This window comes from Mandrillus leucophaeus, unplaced genomic scaffold (genome assembly GCF_000951045.1).
Source record: "Mandrillus leucophaeus isolate KB7577 unplaced genomic scaffold, Mleu.le_1.0 Scaffold645, whole genome shotgun sequence".
Lineage (NCBI taxonomy): Eukaryota > Metazoa > Chordata > Mammalia > Primates > Cercopithecidae > Mandrillus > Mandrillus leucophaeus.
Window position 1 is genome coordinate 658,941 of NW_012106975.1, and position 17,428 is coordinate 676,368.

The 17,428-nt window shown below is 40.3% G+C and overlaps 1 protein-coding gene across 1 annotated transcript in view; it reads right to left on the minus strand.

The window, feature by feature from the left end:
- FBXO28 (F-box protein 28) overlaps positions 1–17,428 on the minus strand; it is a 53,201-nt gene that overhangs the window by 26,270 nt on the left and 9,503 nt on the right. Inside the window, exons 4-5 of the mRNA XM_012000983.1 lie at positions 8,457–8,566; positions 4,823–4,961 (exon numbers count right to left, since the gene is read on the minus strand). Of these exons, the coding sequence (XP_011856373.1) occupies positions 4,823–4,961; positions 8,457–8,566 (249 nt within the window). The remainder of the gene's footprint in view (positions 1–4,822; positions 4,962–8,456; positions 8,567–17,428) is intronic.

Here is a 17,428-nt window from a genome sequence, read left to right on the forward strand (position 1 = left end):
CCGTGTTAACCAGGATGGTCTCCATCTCCTGACCTCGTGATCCACCTGCCTCGGCCTCCCAAAGTGCTGGGATTACAGGCGTGAGCCACCGCACCTGGCCCATGCCCAGCTAATTTTTGTATTTTTAGTAGAGACGGGGTTTCACAATGTTGGCCAGGCTGGTCTCGATCTCTTGATCTTGTGATCTACTTGCCTCGGCCTCCCAAAGTGCTGGGATCACAGGCGGCAGCCACGGTGCCTGACCAAAATGTATTTATAAAGAGAAAATAAAAGCAAACAGGATGAAAGGTAAATAACTGCTGGATATGCAAATAAGCTATATGGGAGTTCCTTGTACCAGTCTTGTAATTTTTGTGTAAACTTGAAATTACAAGAAAACAAAAATTTACACACGAAAAAAGGAATTAAAACCACCAGTTTTCTTTCCCAGAACAATAAATACAAGCCAATAATGCCCAATATATAGATTTTTATGTCTGTTCAGGGAAATATAGCTTCATGGCCTTACATAGTCAATTATACTCTAAAACTCCTAATTCTTGGGGACCACTGTTTCAATAAGAACAAAAGGTTTACCAGGGCTACTAGGGACAGTTAAGAGCAGAGACTGGGAAGGGTGCAGTGGCTCACACCTGTACTCCCAGCACTTTGGGAGGCTGAGGCAGGCGGGTCATGAGGTCAGGAGATCGAGGCCATCCTGGCTAACAAGGTGAAACCCTGTCTCTATTAAAAAACAAGAAAACTTAGCTGGGCATGGTGGCATGCGCCTGTAGTCCCAGCTACTTGGGAGGCTGAGGCAGGAGAATTGCTTGAACCCAGGAGGCGGAGGTTGCAGTAAGCCGAGACTCCAGCCTGGACGACAGAGACAGACTCCATCTCAAAACAAAACAAAACAAAACAAAAAAGAGCAGAGACTATGCTGCTCAGTATGGGGGCTCACACCTGTAATCCCAGCACTTTGGGAGGCTGAGGTGGGTGGATTGCTTGAGTCTAGGCGTTTAAGACAGCCTGGGCAACATGGTGAGACCCTGTCTCTAAAAATATTTTAAAAAAATATAAATAAAACAGAAGAGCAGAGACTATCCACATCTTTTTTCATTATCTCTATGAACGGTTGGTTGCTCAATGCTCACATATAGTTGTGCTTCAGTATATGTGAACTGCTGATACTAACATGAGTTTACTGTAAAAAGTGTAACTTCCATGTGTTAGAAGATTTGAGAAATGTATAAGGAGTAAGCCAACATTCTATAACATCTTAGTTCTGAGAGAAGATAAAGAGAATATCAATGTGGTAGTTAGGGTTGGCCAACTATGCCCCTATTTAGCCTATGCCTGGTTTTGTAAATAAAGTTTTACTGGAACACAGGCATAAGCATTCATTTACCACACATTGCATGCAGCTGTTTCTCAGAATTGCATAGCTGTGACAGAGAGCACAAGGCTCACAAGGCCAAAAATATTTATGATCTGGCCTTTTACCAAAAAAAAGTTTGCTGGTCCCTGTCCTAGGTAATAGCAAACTTGTAACCTGTCTAAATTCTTTGTGCGTGTGTGGCAGGGTCTCACTCTATAGCCCAGGCTGGAAGGCAGTGGCACGACCTCGGCTCACTGCAACCTCCACCTCCCAGGTTCAAGCGATTCTTCTGCCTCAGCCTCCTGAGTAACTGGGACTACAGGTTCATGACATCACGGCCAGCTAATTTTTGTATTTTTAGTAGAGATAGGGTTTCACCATGTTGGCTAGGATGGTCTTGATCTCTTGACCTCAAGATCCGTCCACCTCGGCCTCCCAAAGTGCTGGGATTACAGGTGTGGGCCACTGCGCCCAGCCCCAACTTTTACTTTAAAGGTCCAAAATTCTGGTACATATTTGGCTATCTAATTTAAACTATAATGCTGCTACTACTCAGATTCACTAAAGTGAATAAAATGCTTACTGTAGACCTAAAGTTGGACAAAATGAATGTAGTCTATATAAAACTACAAAAGTTGGTTTTCTTAATAAAGTATAAAAGCTTCCGTGGCCAGGCACAGTGGCTCACACCTGTAATCCCAGCACTGTGGGAGGATAAGGCAGGCGGATCACTTGAGGTCAGGAGTTTTGAGGCCAGCCTGGCCAACATGGTGAAACCCCACCTCTACTAAAAATACAAAAATTACCTGGGTGTGGGGTGTACACATGTAGTCTCAGCAGCTCAGGAGGCTGAGGCATGAGAATCGCCTAAACCTGGGTGGGTGGCAGAGGTTGCAGTGAGCTGAGACTGTGCCACTGGACTCCAGCCTGCGCAACAGAGCGAGACTCCATCTCAAAAACAAAAACGCTTCTGAACTTTTTTTTTGGAGACAGAGTCTTGCTCTGTCGCCCAGATTGGAGTGCAGTGGTGTGATCTCGGCTCACTGCAAGCTCTGCCTCCTAGGTTCATGCCATTCTCCTGCCTCAGCCTCCCGAGTAGCTGGGACTACAGGCGCCTGCCACCAGGCCCAGCTAATTTTGTTTTTGTATTTTTAGTAGAAACAGGGTTTCACCATGTTAGCCAGGATGGTCTCGATCTCCTGACCTCGTGATCTGCCCGCCTCAGCCTCCCAAAGTGCTGGGATTACACGTGTGAGCTACTGCACCCGGCCTAGACTTTTAAGTATATCCGAGAAGCAAGATCTCAGGGAAAACAAGAACAACTTATCATAAACACCATATATTAAATGAAGACTATACGTTAGACTGAAAATTCTGTATAATGTTCTTACTTCAGCATGTGGAAACTAAATGCCACATCCTTATTTTTTGCAGACAGGATGTGAAAAGTTTAAGCATGAGAAGTACAAAAAAGGGAACACTCCTGTACCGGGAGGCAGAGGTTGCTATTAGCCGAGATTGCCCCACTGCACTCCAGCCTGGGTGATGCAGCAAGACTCCGACTCAAAAAAAAAAAAAAAAGAAGTCAACAAGTGGTTTCCAAAAAATGACAGGACTCAAGTGAATTTAACATTGTTTGTTTGTTTGTTTTTGAGACGGAGTCTTGCTTTGTTGCCAGGCTGGAGTGCAGTGGCGTGATTCGGCTCACTGCAACCTCCAACTCCCTGGTTCAAGCGATTCTTCTGCCTCAGATGCCTGAGTAGCTGGGATTACAGGCACGTGCCACCATGCTCAGCTAATTTTCGTATTTTTAGTAGAGATGGGGTTTCACCATGTTGGCCAGCATGGTCTCGATCTCCTGACCTTGTGATCTACCTGCCTCGGCCTCCCAAAGGGTGGGGATTACAGGTGTGAGCCACTGCGCCTGGCAACATTATTTATTTAGACTGTAAAGATCATCATTCCAAACACATGAACCTGATCAACTAGCACAGAAATTGGTAACTTTTTGTGTACAGGCCAGATACTAAATTTTTCTTTTCTTTTTTTTTTTTTTCTTGGGGCAGTCTTGCTCTGTTGCCCAGGCTGGAGTGCAGTGGTGTGATCTTGGCTCACTGCAACCTCCGCCTCCCGGGTTCAAGGGATTCTCGTGCCTCAGCCTCATAAGTATCTGGGATTAGAGGTTCGAGTCACTACAACCAGCCTGGATCCTAAATATTTTAATCTTTGTAGGCCACATGAACTCTGTCACAAACTATTCAACTCTGTTACTTAACAACTGACTGAACTCTCTTCGAAGTTATGATAACTGTGAGATGTTTCTTAAACATTCATGTTTCTAACAATGAGATATGCAATAAAAACTATGATGCTATATGAAACAAGCTAAGTTCAAAGAACTTCTCAGGAACACTTAAAAGTTAAGGCCTTTAAGTCAGATTCAGAAAAATCTGGCATAAGAATCACTCTGAAGTATCTAACTGGTCACCCTCTTACAGCACCCTGTAAAAAGCATTAGTAGGTAATGTGCTGGTATGCAACAAGATCTTTAAAAGAAAATGTGGATAATGCAAAGAAAGCAAGATATACCAAAAATATTTCAAATACAATTATAAGAAATGTGATTCCCCCAAAAATAAATGTCAAAGAAAACTAAAAATGGACAAAGTACATATTAAATATTGCCAATGTAAATTATCTTTGGAAATAAAAAGAGAACATTCAAATTTTACTAGATATTAATTATTTCCAACCATGTTAAGGGAACCTTTTGCTAGCATCAACCAAGTAGCAAAATGACCTTTAATTATATCTCTACCACTTCCATATAAAAAGATACAGACATACCTCAATTTATACTTAATTCAAGGAGCAGGGTACTACTGAAGGTGTAAGTAGTGTGTTGAATGTTGGAGTTTTTATTAACTTAGTAATGGTAATATGCCACAATATATTTATTTCTATGTTAAACAGGACTGCTATTTAGTTCTGGGAATATTGGTAAATAGCAATTGTTTATTCTTGTCAAATCTGAAAGTTTATAAAGTTGTCTTTATGAAACATTTCTCAAAAAAAACAAAAACCAGCTTGTCCCTCCTATTCTACCTCCCCAAAATTTTAACAGTCTTGAAGGCAGGGACAATATGTATGTTGTTCATTGCGTATCTCTGCTATCATAAGAAACAGTAAAACCTCAAATTTTATTCTTGAGTATGAACTCTTAACAAACTTCTCTAAATAATATCAGGGTTTCAACTGTCTATTTCATAATTAGAATTTTAAATATAAAGATCACATAAATGATACATATTTATACTGATAACTGTACAGAAGCCAAATTCATTAGTAGAAACTCATTCAGAGAAGCAGAAACAATTCTAACATTTCTAAAATTAAAAATTCATAACTTTATAATAAGTTTATGTAGGGCAGTCCAGCTGTTCTAGGCAAGCAATTCTATTTTACCTTTCCTGGGATGAAGCAACAGAGATTGGAATCCACATATTTCATGAAAGTCATATTTAATAGTGACAGCCTTGTTTCAACAGCAGCAAGAATGTCTGCATGACGAGCTAATGAATGGTTTCTCCTTTCTGACTCTCTCCTATAATAATAATAATAATAAAAGCAAGGCAACCATTAAAGCAGTATTGTGGACTAAAATATTAAGCAATCAAGATAGTTTAATGAAACACTTTTTTACATGTTAATTTAGAAATCTACAATTGGGTCATAATTTAACTGTAATGATGAATGAATCACGATGCCTAGAAATCCTTACCAAGGACTGGTACTCACTGACAAAATATTTGAAAACAAACAAAAAAACCCCCAAATTATTTATACATATTTTTTAATTAGGTTTTTTGGGGCCGGGCTGGAATCACGCCTGTAATTCCAGCACTTTAGGAGGCTGAGGCAGGTGGATCACCTGAGGTCAGGAGTTTGAGACCAGGCTGGGCAACATGGTGAAACCCCATCTCTACTAAAAATACAAAAATTAGTCAGGCGTAATGGTGCACTCCTATAGTCCCAGCTACTAGGGAGGCTGAGGCAGGAGACTCGCTTGAATCTGGGAGGAGGAGGCTGTAGTGAGCCAAGACCACACCACTGCACTCCAGCCTGGGCGACAAAGCAAGACACCATCTCAAAAAAAAAAAAAAGGTTTTTTTGGTTATCAAATCTAATGGCTATTAGAACCAGAGAAATTAGATAAATGAATGGATTACACATAGAAATATAGGCAGGAGTCTATATGCTTTTGACCATAAAATTTAACTCCTTTAAACTTTTTAACAATTTGAGAAATAACTCATCCATAATAAAATTATCTTAAAGAGGACAATTTAGTGGTGTTTAGTATAGTCACAGGATTGTACAACTATCACCACTATCTAACTTCAGAATATTTTCATCACCACAGAATGAACTCCTGGAACCATCATCAGCCACTCCCATTCTCCCAGTCCCTGGCAATACTAATCTACTTTCTGTTTCTCTGGATCCACCTATTCTGAAAATTTCAGATAAATGGAATCACAAAGTGGCCTTATGTTTCTGGCTTCTTTCATTCAGCATAGTTTTCAAGGTTCGTTCTTGTTGTAGCATGTACCTTTTTATTGCCCAGTAACATTCCATCATACAGATATATCATCACTTTGTTTACCCATCAGCTGACAGACACTTGGGTTGTCTCCACTTTTTGGCTATTATGAATAATGCTGCTAAAAACGTCGTGTACAAGTTTTTGTGCAAACATTATGTTTTCATTTCTTTTGGGTACTTATGTAGGAATGAAATTGGTGGCTCAGACAATAACTCTCTGTTTAACTTTTTGAGAACAGCCCAACTGTTTTCTTTCTTTTTTTTTTTTTTTGAGACCAAGTCTCACTGTGTTGCCCAGGCTGGAATGCAATGGCACGATCTCGGCTCACTGCAACCTCTGCCTCCCGGGTTCAAGCAATTCTCTTGCCTCAGCCTCCTGAGAAGCTGGGATTATAGGCACTCGACATCATGCCTGGCTAATTTTCAAATTTTTGTAGAGACAGGGTTTCACCATGTTGCCCAGGCTGGCCTTGAACTCCTGACCTCAGGTGATCCACCTGCCTTGGCCTCCCAAAGTGCTGGGATTACAGGCGTGAGCCATCACATCCGGCCTGAGAACAGCCACGTTGTTTTCTAAAGTGACTGCACCATTTTACATTCCCAACATTGATATATGAAGGTTCTAATTTGTCCACATCCTCCCCAACATTTTTCCATTGTAGCCATCCTAGTGGATATAAAGCACTAGTGGATATAAACCTCGTAGTGGTTTTGATTTGCATTCCCCTGATGACTAATGATGTTGAGCACCTTTCATGTGCTTGTTGGCTATTACTTATCTTCTTTGGAGAAGTGTCTATTCAAACCCTTTGCCCTTTTTTTTGGAGACAGAGTCTCGCTCTGTCGCCAAGGCTGGAGTGCAGTGGTATGACCTCGGCTCACTATAACCTCCACCTTCCAGGTTCAAGCGATTCTCCTGCCTCAGCCTCCGAGTAGCTGGGATTACAGGCGCCCGCCACCACGCCCAGGTAGTTTTTGTAGTTTTAGTAGAGATAGGGTTTTACCATGCTGGCCAGGCTGGTCTTGAACTCCTGATCTCAGGTGATCCACCACCTCAGTCCCCCAACATGCTGGGATTACAGGCGTGAGCCACCGCACCTGGCCCCTTTACCCTTTTTTAAACTGGGTTGTCTTTTTATTGTTGAGTTGTAAGAGTTCCTCATACAATCTGGATCCACGATTTGCACGTTTTCTCTCATTTTGTGGGGTGTCTTTTCATTTTCTTAATGGTGTCTTTTGAGCCACAAAAGTTTTAAATTTTAAGTCCAATTTGCCTAATTTTTTCTTTTGCTACTTGTGCTTTTGGTGTCACTGCCTAATCCAAGTTCATGAAGACTTACTACTATGTTTTCTTCTAAGGGTTATATATAGTGCTGACATTTACACTTAGGTCTATGATCCCTTTTGAGTTAACTTTGATATACAGCATGAGGAAGAGGTCTAACTTCATTCATTTTCATGAAGAAAACTAGTTGTCCCAGCATCATTTGTTGAAAACACTATTCTTACCGCATTGAATTATCGTGACATTCTTGTTAAAATCAACTGATTAAAAATATAATGTTTGTTATCCAGACTCTTGCCTCTGTTTCTTTGATCTACAGGCCTATCCTTATGCCAGTGCCATACTGTTTTGATTACTATAGCTTTGTACTAAGTTTTGAAAGTGGGAAGTGTTAGTCCTCCAATACTCCTCTCCTTTTTCAAAATTGCTTTGGTTATTGTCACAGTATTTCCACAGGAATTTTAGGATCAGCGTATCAAGTTTTGGGAAAAAAAAAAAAAGACAGCTGGAATTTCTGATAGGGGTTACAAAAAAAAAAAGAAGTCAAGAAACAAACAAAACATATTGTACCTTATTGTCAACCCTTATCACACTGAATGTGTAGATCAGTCTGGAGAGTATTGTCATCTTAACAATATGAAGTCTTCGAATCCATGAACACAGAATGCCTTTCCACTTATTTAAGTCTTCTTTAATTTCTTTCAATGGTGTTTGTAGTTTTTAGCATACAAGTCTTGTGTTTTTGTTATATGTATTACTAAGTATTCTATTCTTTTTGAAACTATGATCAAATGTGTTGAACTTCCTTTTTGGATTGTTCATTGCTAGTGTATATAAATATAATTGATTTCTGTATATTATTTTTATATCCCATATCCTTGCTGAACTGGTTTACTAGCTTTAACAATCAATTAGCGCACTCCTTATCCACAAGATCATATCATCTGTGAACACAAGAGTTCTACTTCTTCTTTTCCCATTTGGATGCCTTATATTTCACTTTCTTGCCTATTTTCTCTGGCTAGAACCTCCAGTAAAATGTTGATCAGAAACGGTGAGAATGGACAAACCACTGCAGAAATCACATTGTGATCTTTGTGCCCTTTGCTATAAAAACTTGGAAAGCAATATATAAACCACGAGACTGAAAAAAAGAAGCCAAGAAACAAAACCAGCTGTATATCATTGTCATTGCCACCCACAACATACCTTGGGAGTTGTGCTTTAACTTGTTTCTGACATAGATTATGGTACCTCTCCACTTTAAGAAATCCCTGATTCAACATTCTCTGGCAGACCAAGTCCATTCTTTTACAAACCTACAGGGAGAAAAAAGAACAACAAAAATCAATAACCAAATTAATAACAGACAATTAACAGAGACTCATAACTGATGGCTTAAAGCTCTCTGTATCCTACTATTGTTCCTCAGTTTGCTGTATGTACCTTTTTTTTTTTTTGAGACAGTCTCACTCTGTTGCTTAGGCTGGAGTGCAGTGGTGTGATCTCAGCTCAGTGCAATCTCTGCCTCCCAGGTTCAAGTGATTCTGCAGCAACTGAGTCATCAACCTAAGGTTAATTCTCACCATATGGGGTAGATGTTGCAGTACAAGATATGGATGATTAGGAGCTGTCTTATGCTTCTTTCCATCTCATCCAAGCACAAATGATCAACAAATGTTTGTTGAAACAAAATGCTGATGAAACTCTTGATGTAAGTTGTTTTCTCCTGAGAACACAGGGCTGACAAAAATTCTGGCAAACTGGGTTGAAGCTTGAGAAGGCTTTAATATTCTAATAATAAAACCAGATATTTAAAGCACAATAAACTTTAAGTACAAAGTAATTTCTTTTTTTTTCTTTTGAGACAGAGTCTCGCTCTGTCGCCCAGGCTTGAGTGCAGTGGCACAATGTTGGCTCACCGCAAACTCCCCCTTCCGGGTTCATGCCATTCTCCTGTCTCAGCCTCTTGAGCTGGGACTACAGGCGCCCGCCACCACGCCCGGCTAATTTTTTATATTTTTAGTAGAGACGGGGTTTCACCGCGTTAGCCAGGATGGTCTCGATCTCCTGACCTTGTGATTTGCCAGCCTCAGCCTCCCAAAGTGCTGGGATTAAAAGTGTGAGCCACCACGCCCGGCCAGTAATTTCTAATAAGTAATGTATGTTTGTTTGTTTTTCAGACAGAGTTTCACTCTGTCACCCAGGTTGAAGTGCAGTGGCATGATCTCAGTTCACTGCAAACTCTGTCTCCCAGGTTCAAGTGATTCTCCTGCCTCAGCCTCCCGAGTAGCTGGATTATAGTTACGCGCCACCATGCCCAGCTAATTTTTGCATTCTAAGTAGAGATGGGGTTTCACCATGTTGGCCAGGCTGATCTTGAACTCCTGGCCTCAGGTGATCCGCCCACCTTGGCCTCCCAAAGTGTGGGGATTACAGGTGTGAGCCACCCTGCCTGGCCAATATGTTAAAATACAGCAGAATCTATTTCTAACTAAACTAAACCAGTTATCAGTATTTGTTCAATGTCTACTGAAAAAAACAAAGACATAAACCCAGTACATATCAACATATGTAACTGTTTTTAATGAAAAGTAACTTTTTTCTAAAACAAAACATTTAGTGATTAGCCTTATTTTACATTTCTGCAAGGCTTTTTGATATGTGGTTTAATATAACACAGGTCAACTTTCATACCTGTCTCTGCATTCAATCGAGGTATTCTTACCTCAGAAAATTCTGGAAAATACAAGAACACACAAGTGCACGTTTCATTAGCTATCAGTGTGATGCCATCATGTCATCAAATGTCACGTGGCTACTGGAAAACTCCATGTATAATTGTGGAAAAAATGAGCGTGCCAAACATAAATAAAACCTTAGTACTATATTAAAAAAAATACTTTAGAACTTATGGACCCTGTGACAGGATCTTGGAAACCTCTCTGGGGTTTCTGGACAACACTTTGAGAACCAGTGCTCCAATCCTGAATAATCACATGACCACAAACACCAGTACTGAACTTCATGTGGGGAAAAAAAAAACTTTTATTATGTTATTGAAGGAAAGAAAATGGAGTGTCTATGTGTGTGAAATGAGGGCAACAAGGCTAACTTCTCAACTTATTAGGAAGTTAACAGACAATATCAAATAGAAGAAAATCAGCCAAAAGACTTGAAAGTGGTGCCTCTGGGGAATAAAAACTGGGGACTATAAAAACTATGTTTTGTTGTTAAAACTATTTGATATTTTATTTTACTTATTTATTTATTTTTAGAGGGAGTCTCGCTCTGTTGCCCAGGCTGGAGTGCAGTGGCGTGATCTTGGCTCACTGCCACCTCCATCTCCTGGGTTCAAGTGATTCTCCTGCTTCAGCCTCCCAAGTAGCTGAGATTACAGATGCCTGCCACCACACCTGGCTAATTTTTCCTATTTTTAGTAGAGACAGGGCTTCACCATGTTGGTTAGCCTAGTCTTGAACTCCTGACCTCAAGTAATCTCCCTGCCTTGGCCTCCAGAAGTGCTGGGATCACAGGCGTTGAGCACTGCACCCAGCCTATTTGATACATTAAATCATCAGATGAGTAGATAGTGGATTTAAAAATAAACTGAGGTACCCTGTAACAAAACCTTGTAGAAAAACAATTCTGGTCTCTGTAGACTCTACAACCTTGTTGATAATTTCTGAGAGAAATAATTTTTATCAGCAATATATTTACAAAGACAAAAATTAAAGTCAATCACTGCTGTAACAATTTTCAAGGTTCAGTCAAAATTATTTTACTAGTTTTGCTGCACTGAATCTACTAACTTTTAGGGTTTAGATATCTTTCAATAACCTATAAACTCAAATGAATATGAGTGCTGATTAGCGTAAGTATTTAAGTACTGACTGGATGATGAGAGTAAGAATAAATAACCAGACAGGCCCAACTAAGGAAGATTTCACATGACAGAAGATTTGAATCAGGCTTTGAAGGAGGAGAGGGCAAAGACTGTTAAGTTAGATGTAACGGTGTATGCAAAGGCACAAAGTCTAGAATGAACAAACCATTAGTGAGCAAACTACTTCCGAAGACATGTGAGATGTGTGGGCCAAACTGAGAGGAATAAAATTTCCCATGTTTTGAGTTGAGAAATCAGGTAAGTAACTTTAAAAAGAGAATGAATGGCCAGGAGCAGTGGCTCACGCCTGTAATCCCAGCACTTTGGGAGACCGAGGTGGGCAGATCACTTGAGGTCAGCAGTTCGAGACCAGCCTGTCCAACGTGATGAACCCTCATATACAAATTAGCTTGGTGTGGTGGCAGGCGCCTGTAATTCCAGCTACTTGGGAATGCGAGGCAGGAGAATCGCTTAACCAGGAAGGTGGAGGTTGCAGTGGGCTGAGATCGCACCAATGCACTCCAGTCTGGATGACAGAACGAGACTCTGTGTCAGAAAAAAAAAAAAAAAAGAGAATGACCACCCTTCTGCAGAAGTTGGACTTAATTAATAAAAAAGAAGAAAAGAAAAGAAAAAGACTACCCATCTTTTTGGTTATTTTCTGCAAGCACTATCTTACCAGGACTAAAGAGATGGTTCTGGAAATTTCACTGGAGACAGTGAAATAAATGTACACGGACCCCAAATGAAGTGAAAGACAAGAAAAAAAAGGCCTATAAACGGAGCCTCAACTGACATTTATAATTAAAAGTTGATAAAAAGATTAGAGAATAGGAAGTCACAAAGACAAATTAGAGTAACACTACACAAGCCAACATCAAAAAGATTTTAAGCATAGCCAGGTGCAGAGGCATGGGCCTTTAGTTCCAGCTTCCCAGCTACTTGGGAAGCTGAGGTGGAGGATCACTAGGGCCCAGGAGTTTGAGGCTGTAGTGTATGATGATCACACCTGCACTACTCTATTCTGGGCAACATAGCAAGACCTCATCCCAAAAGAAAAAAAAAAGAAAAATTCTTTTAAGCATTAGGCAATATTGTAAGGAAAGAACAGTATTTAATGTGGTAGTTTTCCTGTATATTCAAATGTTCAAGGAGCACTGACTAACCAATAGCACAAAAACACAAAAGATCATTCATCTTTCAGCAAGGCACATCAGCTGAGGTCAGAAGTTCGAGACCAGCCTGGTCAACATGGTGAAATCTCATCTCTACTAAAAATACAAAAATTAGCCGGGCATGGTGGCAGGCGTCTGTAATCCCAGCTATTTGGGAGGCTGAGGCAGGAAGGTCGCTTGAACCTGAGAGGTGAAGGTTGCAGTGAGCTGAGATCGCGCCACTGCACTCCAGCCTGGGTGACAGAGACTCTATCTCAAAACTAAAACAAAAAAACAAAAGAGATCACACATCTTTTGTTTAGGGTTCAGAAAGAAGTCACATCTAGAAAAAAGAAATATACTAAATTGCCCCAGGGCAAGCAATTTAACGATAGCTGCTGATAATGTATGCTAACTTGTAACTCAAATTATCTCATTTAAAGTGTAGCTCTAAATTTAGGCATATTTTAATAATTTCCCAAAGCTAAAGGGAAGAAATTTTATTTCCTCAGTGACTACAACCAAACAAAAATCCTAGCAATTTGGCAATTTACCCAAGACAGTAAAATAAAATCCTGAAGCCTAATATATGGAGCCTAAAGATGATGACTATGTCAAAAACTATCAGGGCACTGAAAGATTAGGAAAAGTATATACCATAAAGACAAAAGGGCATGAACAGAATAAATCACTGAAGAACAAAGATATATAGCTTGGGCTCCTGTTACTTGCTGTTCTACTGTAAGAGAATAAATGTAGTTTTGTTAGTTCTGGTCAGTAATGAAAAATTTTCTTTGTTTTTAGATTTGTTGTGCTACCATGGTCCTTCTTAATAATGCAAGACACACAGGCTATACATTTATGAAACGTGATTTTCCTGTTTAATCTTTAATATCAAGTCTTTTTTGTTTGAGATGGAGTTTCGCTCTCGATGCCCAGGCTGGAATGTAGTGATCTCCACTCACTGCAACCTTCGCCTTCCGGGTTCAAGTGATTCTCTTGCCTCAGCCTCCCAAGTAGTTGGCATTATAGACGCCCGCCACCACTCCCGGGTAATTTTTTGTGTTTTTAGTAGAGACGGTTGGTCAGGCTGGTGTCGAACTCCTGACCTCAGGTGATCTACTCGTCTCAGCCTCCCAAAGTGCTAGGATTACAGGCATGAGCCACCATGCCCAGCCTTGTCTTAACTAATTATTTTTTTAAAATTTTTATTTCTTTAAGTTTTAACTGTTTCTAAGATGCACATTTTTAAACATTTGACAGTGGAATAGACCTACGATACATAATGTCTTAGAATTATAATTGGTGGCATTTTTTTCTTGGATGCCTTGAAATATGGTATGCTCAACTCCTTCAATTTTAAGACGCTGTAGAGACTTACAGACACGTTACCAACTTAATAACAACTTTTCTGGGAAAAAAAAGGTACCACCACGATAATATACATACAAATTGATCAAGATGCATTGATTTCAAAAATGTTAAATATGAAACTCTTATATCTTAGAATTAAGGAAATACTGTAATGGAAGCCAATTTTTTTTTTTTTTTTTTTTTTTTTAGACAGGCTCTCCCTCTGTTGCCCAGGCTGGAGTGCAGTGGCATGATCACGGCTCACTGAGGCTTCCACCTCCCTGGGGCTCAGGCAATCCTCCCACCTCAGCCTCCTGGGCTCAAGTGATCCACCCACCTCGGTCTCCCAAAAGTGTTAGGATTACAGGCATGAACCACTGTGCCCAGCTGGAACCCGTTCTCTGTACATCTTACACAATGATAATTCCAATGTAGTAAGTGCAAAAATGATGCTATGGAAACTTAGAAATATTACCTACATAAACTTCAGAGAAGAATTACAGAAAGAAGTATATGCCAAAGGTACAAATATTTTCTAGGAGAGGGAAAACAGGAAAAAGCATGTGTTTGAAGAGGCCCAAGATATTCAGGAAACTGAAGAGCTTGATGTTTGTTTCAATCAATCTTAAGTACAAGATGCTAGAAATAGGTGTTTAAGGAAAACCTCTATTAAAGGTTATCTTTTGCTCCCAGTCTCAAAAATTAGGAAGTTGGATTTATATGCACAGGTCATCCTTTTAACATAGTATCTTCTTCAATCTTGTAAGAATCCATACTACTCAGTTTATCAAGGTATGCAGATATATCTGGTGTCTTTTAAGAAATGATGATGATAAGAGATAGAAATTGTTTTGTTTTTTAAAATGACCTTATTTGCTCCACCCACCAAAAGCTGTCAACCCTGGAGGTTCTCAAAAACAGTTTCTTAGATCTGACTGGTCTGTGAAATAAAAAAGCTGGGGGGATAGGAGGACGGTTGACCAGTAATCTAGAACATTTACAATTTCACATATCCAAATTCAAGCTTATCTGAATCCCTCTAAGTCATTCTTCTCCAATCACTTCATTACTCTACACATCGTTTTTTTCTGCTGGGAATGCTCTTCTTCTACCTTTATTAACTGGATAAAAACTTATTATCTTTTGTTTGTTTGTTTGTTTTGAGACGGAGTCTCGCTCTGTCACCCAGGCTGGAGTGCAGTGGTGGGATCTCGGCTCACTGCAAGCTCCGCCTCCCGGGTTTACGCCATTCTCCTGCCTCAGCCTCCTGAGTAGCTGGGACTACAGGTGCCCGCCACCTCACCCGGCTAGTTTTTTTGTATTTTTTAGTAGAGACGGGGTTTCACCGTGTTAGCCAGGATGGTCTTGATCTCCTGACCTTGTGATCCGCCCGTCTCGGCCTTCCAAAGTGCTGGGATTACAGGCTTGAGCCACAGCGCCCGGCCTATAAAAACTTATTATCTTGAGGAGGTCTTTCCTGATTAAGTCCTAATTAACCTCAACACTCATATTTACCATCTTTGCATTTGTTATCCTGGTGCTATGTAAGTGTGCTCAAGGAAGGTACGTATATTTTTTCTTGATGACAATACAGTGGACAGAGTTACTGACTGAACCTCTTTACTTTGTGAGAACAGGAAGAATGAACTGCCCCCAAGAGATTATAATTTCTTACCTGTACTTATGCACTCATTAATAAAATCAACAGCCTGAAGAGACAGTGGGAGAAAAAAACAAAAAATAGCAATAGAGTGTATTCTCTGGAATACAGCAATACAGAGCAGTGGTCCTCAAAGTGTGGTCTGGGCAGTGGGAGATCCCCAGGGTCCCGGAGACCATTTCAGGAGGTTTGCAAGACCAAACTATTCTCAGATTCTCAGAGTACCAAGAAGTTATTTGCCTTTTCCACTTATTCTCTCACAAGTATCCTGTGGAATTTTCCAGAAGCAATATGACATGTGCTGACATTATTGTTCTGACAGCTAATGGAATATGTTCTGCGTATTCTTGTGTTTTCTAGAATTTTCCAAGGTAAGTTCTCTGGGTCTTCAATAACTTTTAAAAGTGTAAAGGTGTCTTCAGACCAAAAAAACTGAGAACTCTTGCGCAGAGTGAGAGATACAATGAAGACAGCTTGCCTACTTAAAAACGAAAACAAAAAAAGAAGTAATGGTTCTTCATTTTCCTTCATATTTCCTACCAACCAACCCACTCTACAACTAAAATTTTTTAACATATTTGAAGAAAAGATGCGAAAGGAACTATAAATAGGTAACAGATTTAATTAGCTAAAGTGCTCCAGAGAAATATCTTGAGACAAAAGCATGCATTTATGTATTTTGTTGCTGACTGGAAAATTCATTCCAGAAAATAAGCAAGAATTCTCAACTTAACCTTTAGTCAAATTCAAGTTCTGAACCACTAAGAGGATTCCAATTAAAATAAGAGCTCCAGTTGAACCACAGAGGAAAAAAATTGATAGTATCTCTCTAAAACATCTTTTAAAAGCCTCCTGCAGGGCAGGTAAAATTATATAATGCAGTGTTTGAAACAGGATAATTTTTTTCCCTTTTTATATTGTACTTTAAATAAATAGAAATTTTTTTTCCCCCTTTTTATACTGTGCAGGGGCTCACATCTGTAATCCCAGCATTTTGGAAGGCTGAGGTGGGCGGACCACTTGAGCACAGGAGTTTAAACTTAAGACCAGCCTGGGCAACGCCGAGAAACCTCATCTCCACAAAAAATACACAAAATCAAGGCTTCAGTGAGCTGTGATCGCGCCACTGCATTCCAGCCTGGGCGACAGAGGGAGACCCTGTCTCAAAAATTAAAAATAAATAAATAATTAAAAAAGCTCCCTATACTTGTTTTTCAGTAGGTGAGAATATAATGCTCATGAGCATTACATAGGTTACATAGGTTCAAAGTTAGCTCTGATCTACTCCTGAAGGTAGGATCTCACTTCTTTTTTCTTTTTTTGAAACAGAATTTCGCTCTGTCACCCAGGCTGGAGTGCAGTGGCACCATCTCAGTTCACTGCAGCCTCCACCTCCCGGGTTGAAGTGATTCTCCAGCCTCAGCCTCCCGAGTAGCTGGGATTACAGGCGTGTGCCACCACGCCTGGCCAATTTTTTATATTTTTGGTAGAGATGGGGGTTTCACCATGTTGGCCAGGCTGGTATCGAACTCCTGACCTCAAGTGATCTGCCCACCTTGGCCTCCCAAAGTCCTGGGATTACTGGCGTGAGCCACCGTGCTCGGCCAGGCTCTCACTTCTTAACCTTTGCCATTTGTTTCAAAGTCTCTCACCCAACCTGCCAAGGGGGCCCGGGTGACATACTAACGCTGCATCAGCACAAATTTGTCTGTTTTACTGGAAAAACAACTCAAAGTACATGTTTTGTTATTTCAAAGGTTGTGTTCAGCCAAATAATTTTACATTGGAGGAGTCAAATATTTAAGGAGTAATTTCTGTGAAACCACCAGACTCATGATACATCTTTTGATCAATAGTCAATGGCCAAAAAATAAAATAAAATGTAATAAAAAAATCCAGGCCTAGGTGGGTGGATTGCCTGAGCTCAGGAGTTCAAGACCAGCCTTGGCAACATGGTGAAACCCCATCTCTACAAAATACAAAAAATGAGCAGGGCATGGTGGCATGCGCCTGTAGTTCCAGCTACTCAGGAGGCTGAGGCAGGAGAATTGCTTCAACCTGGGAGGTGGAGGTTGCAGTGAGCCGAGATGGCACCACTGCACTCCAGCCTGGGTGACAGAGCAAGACT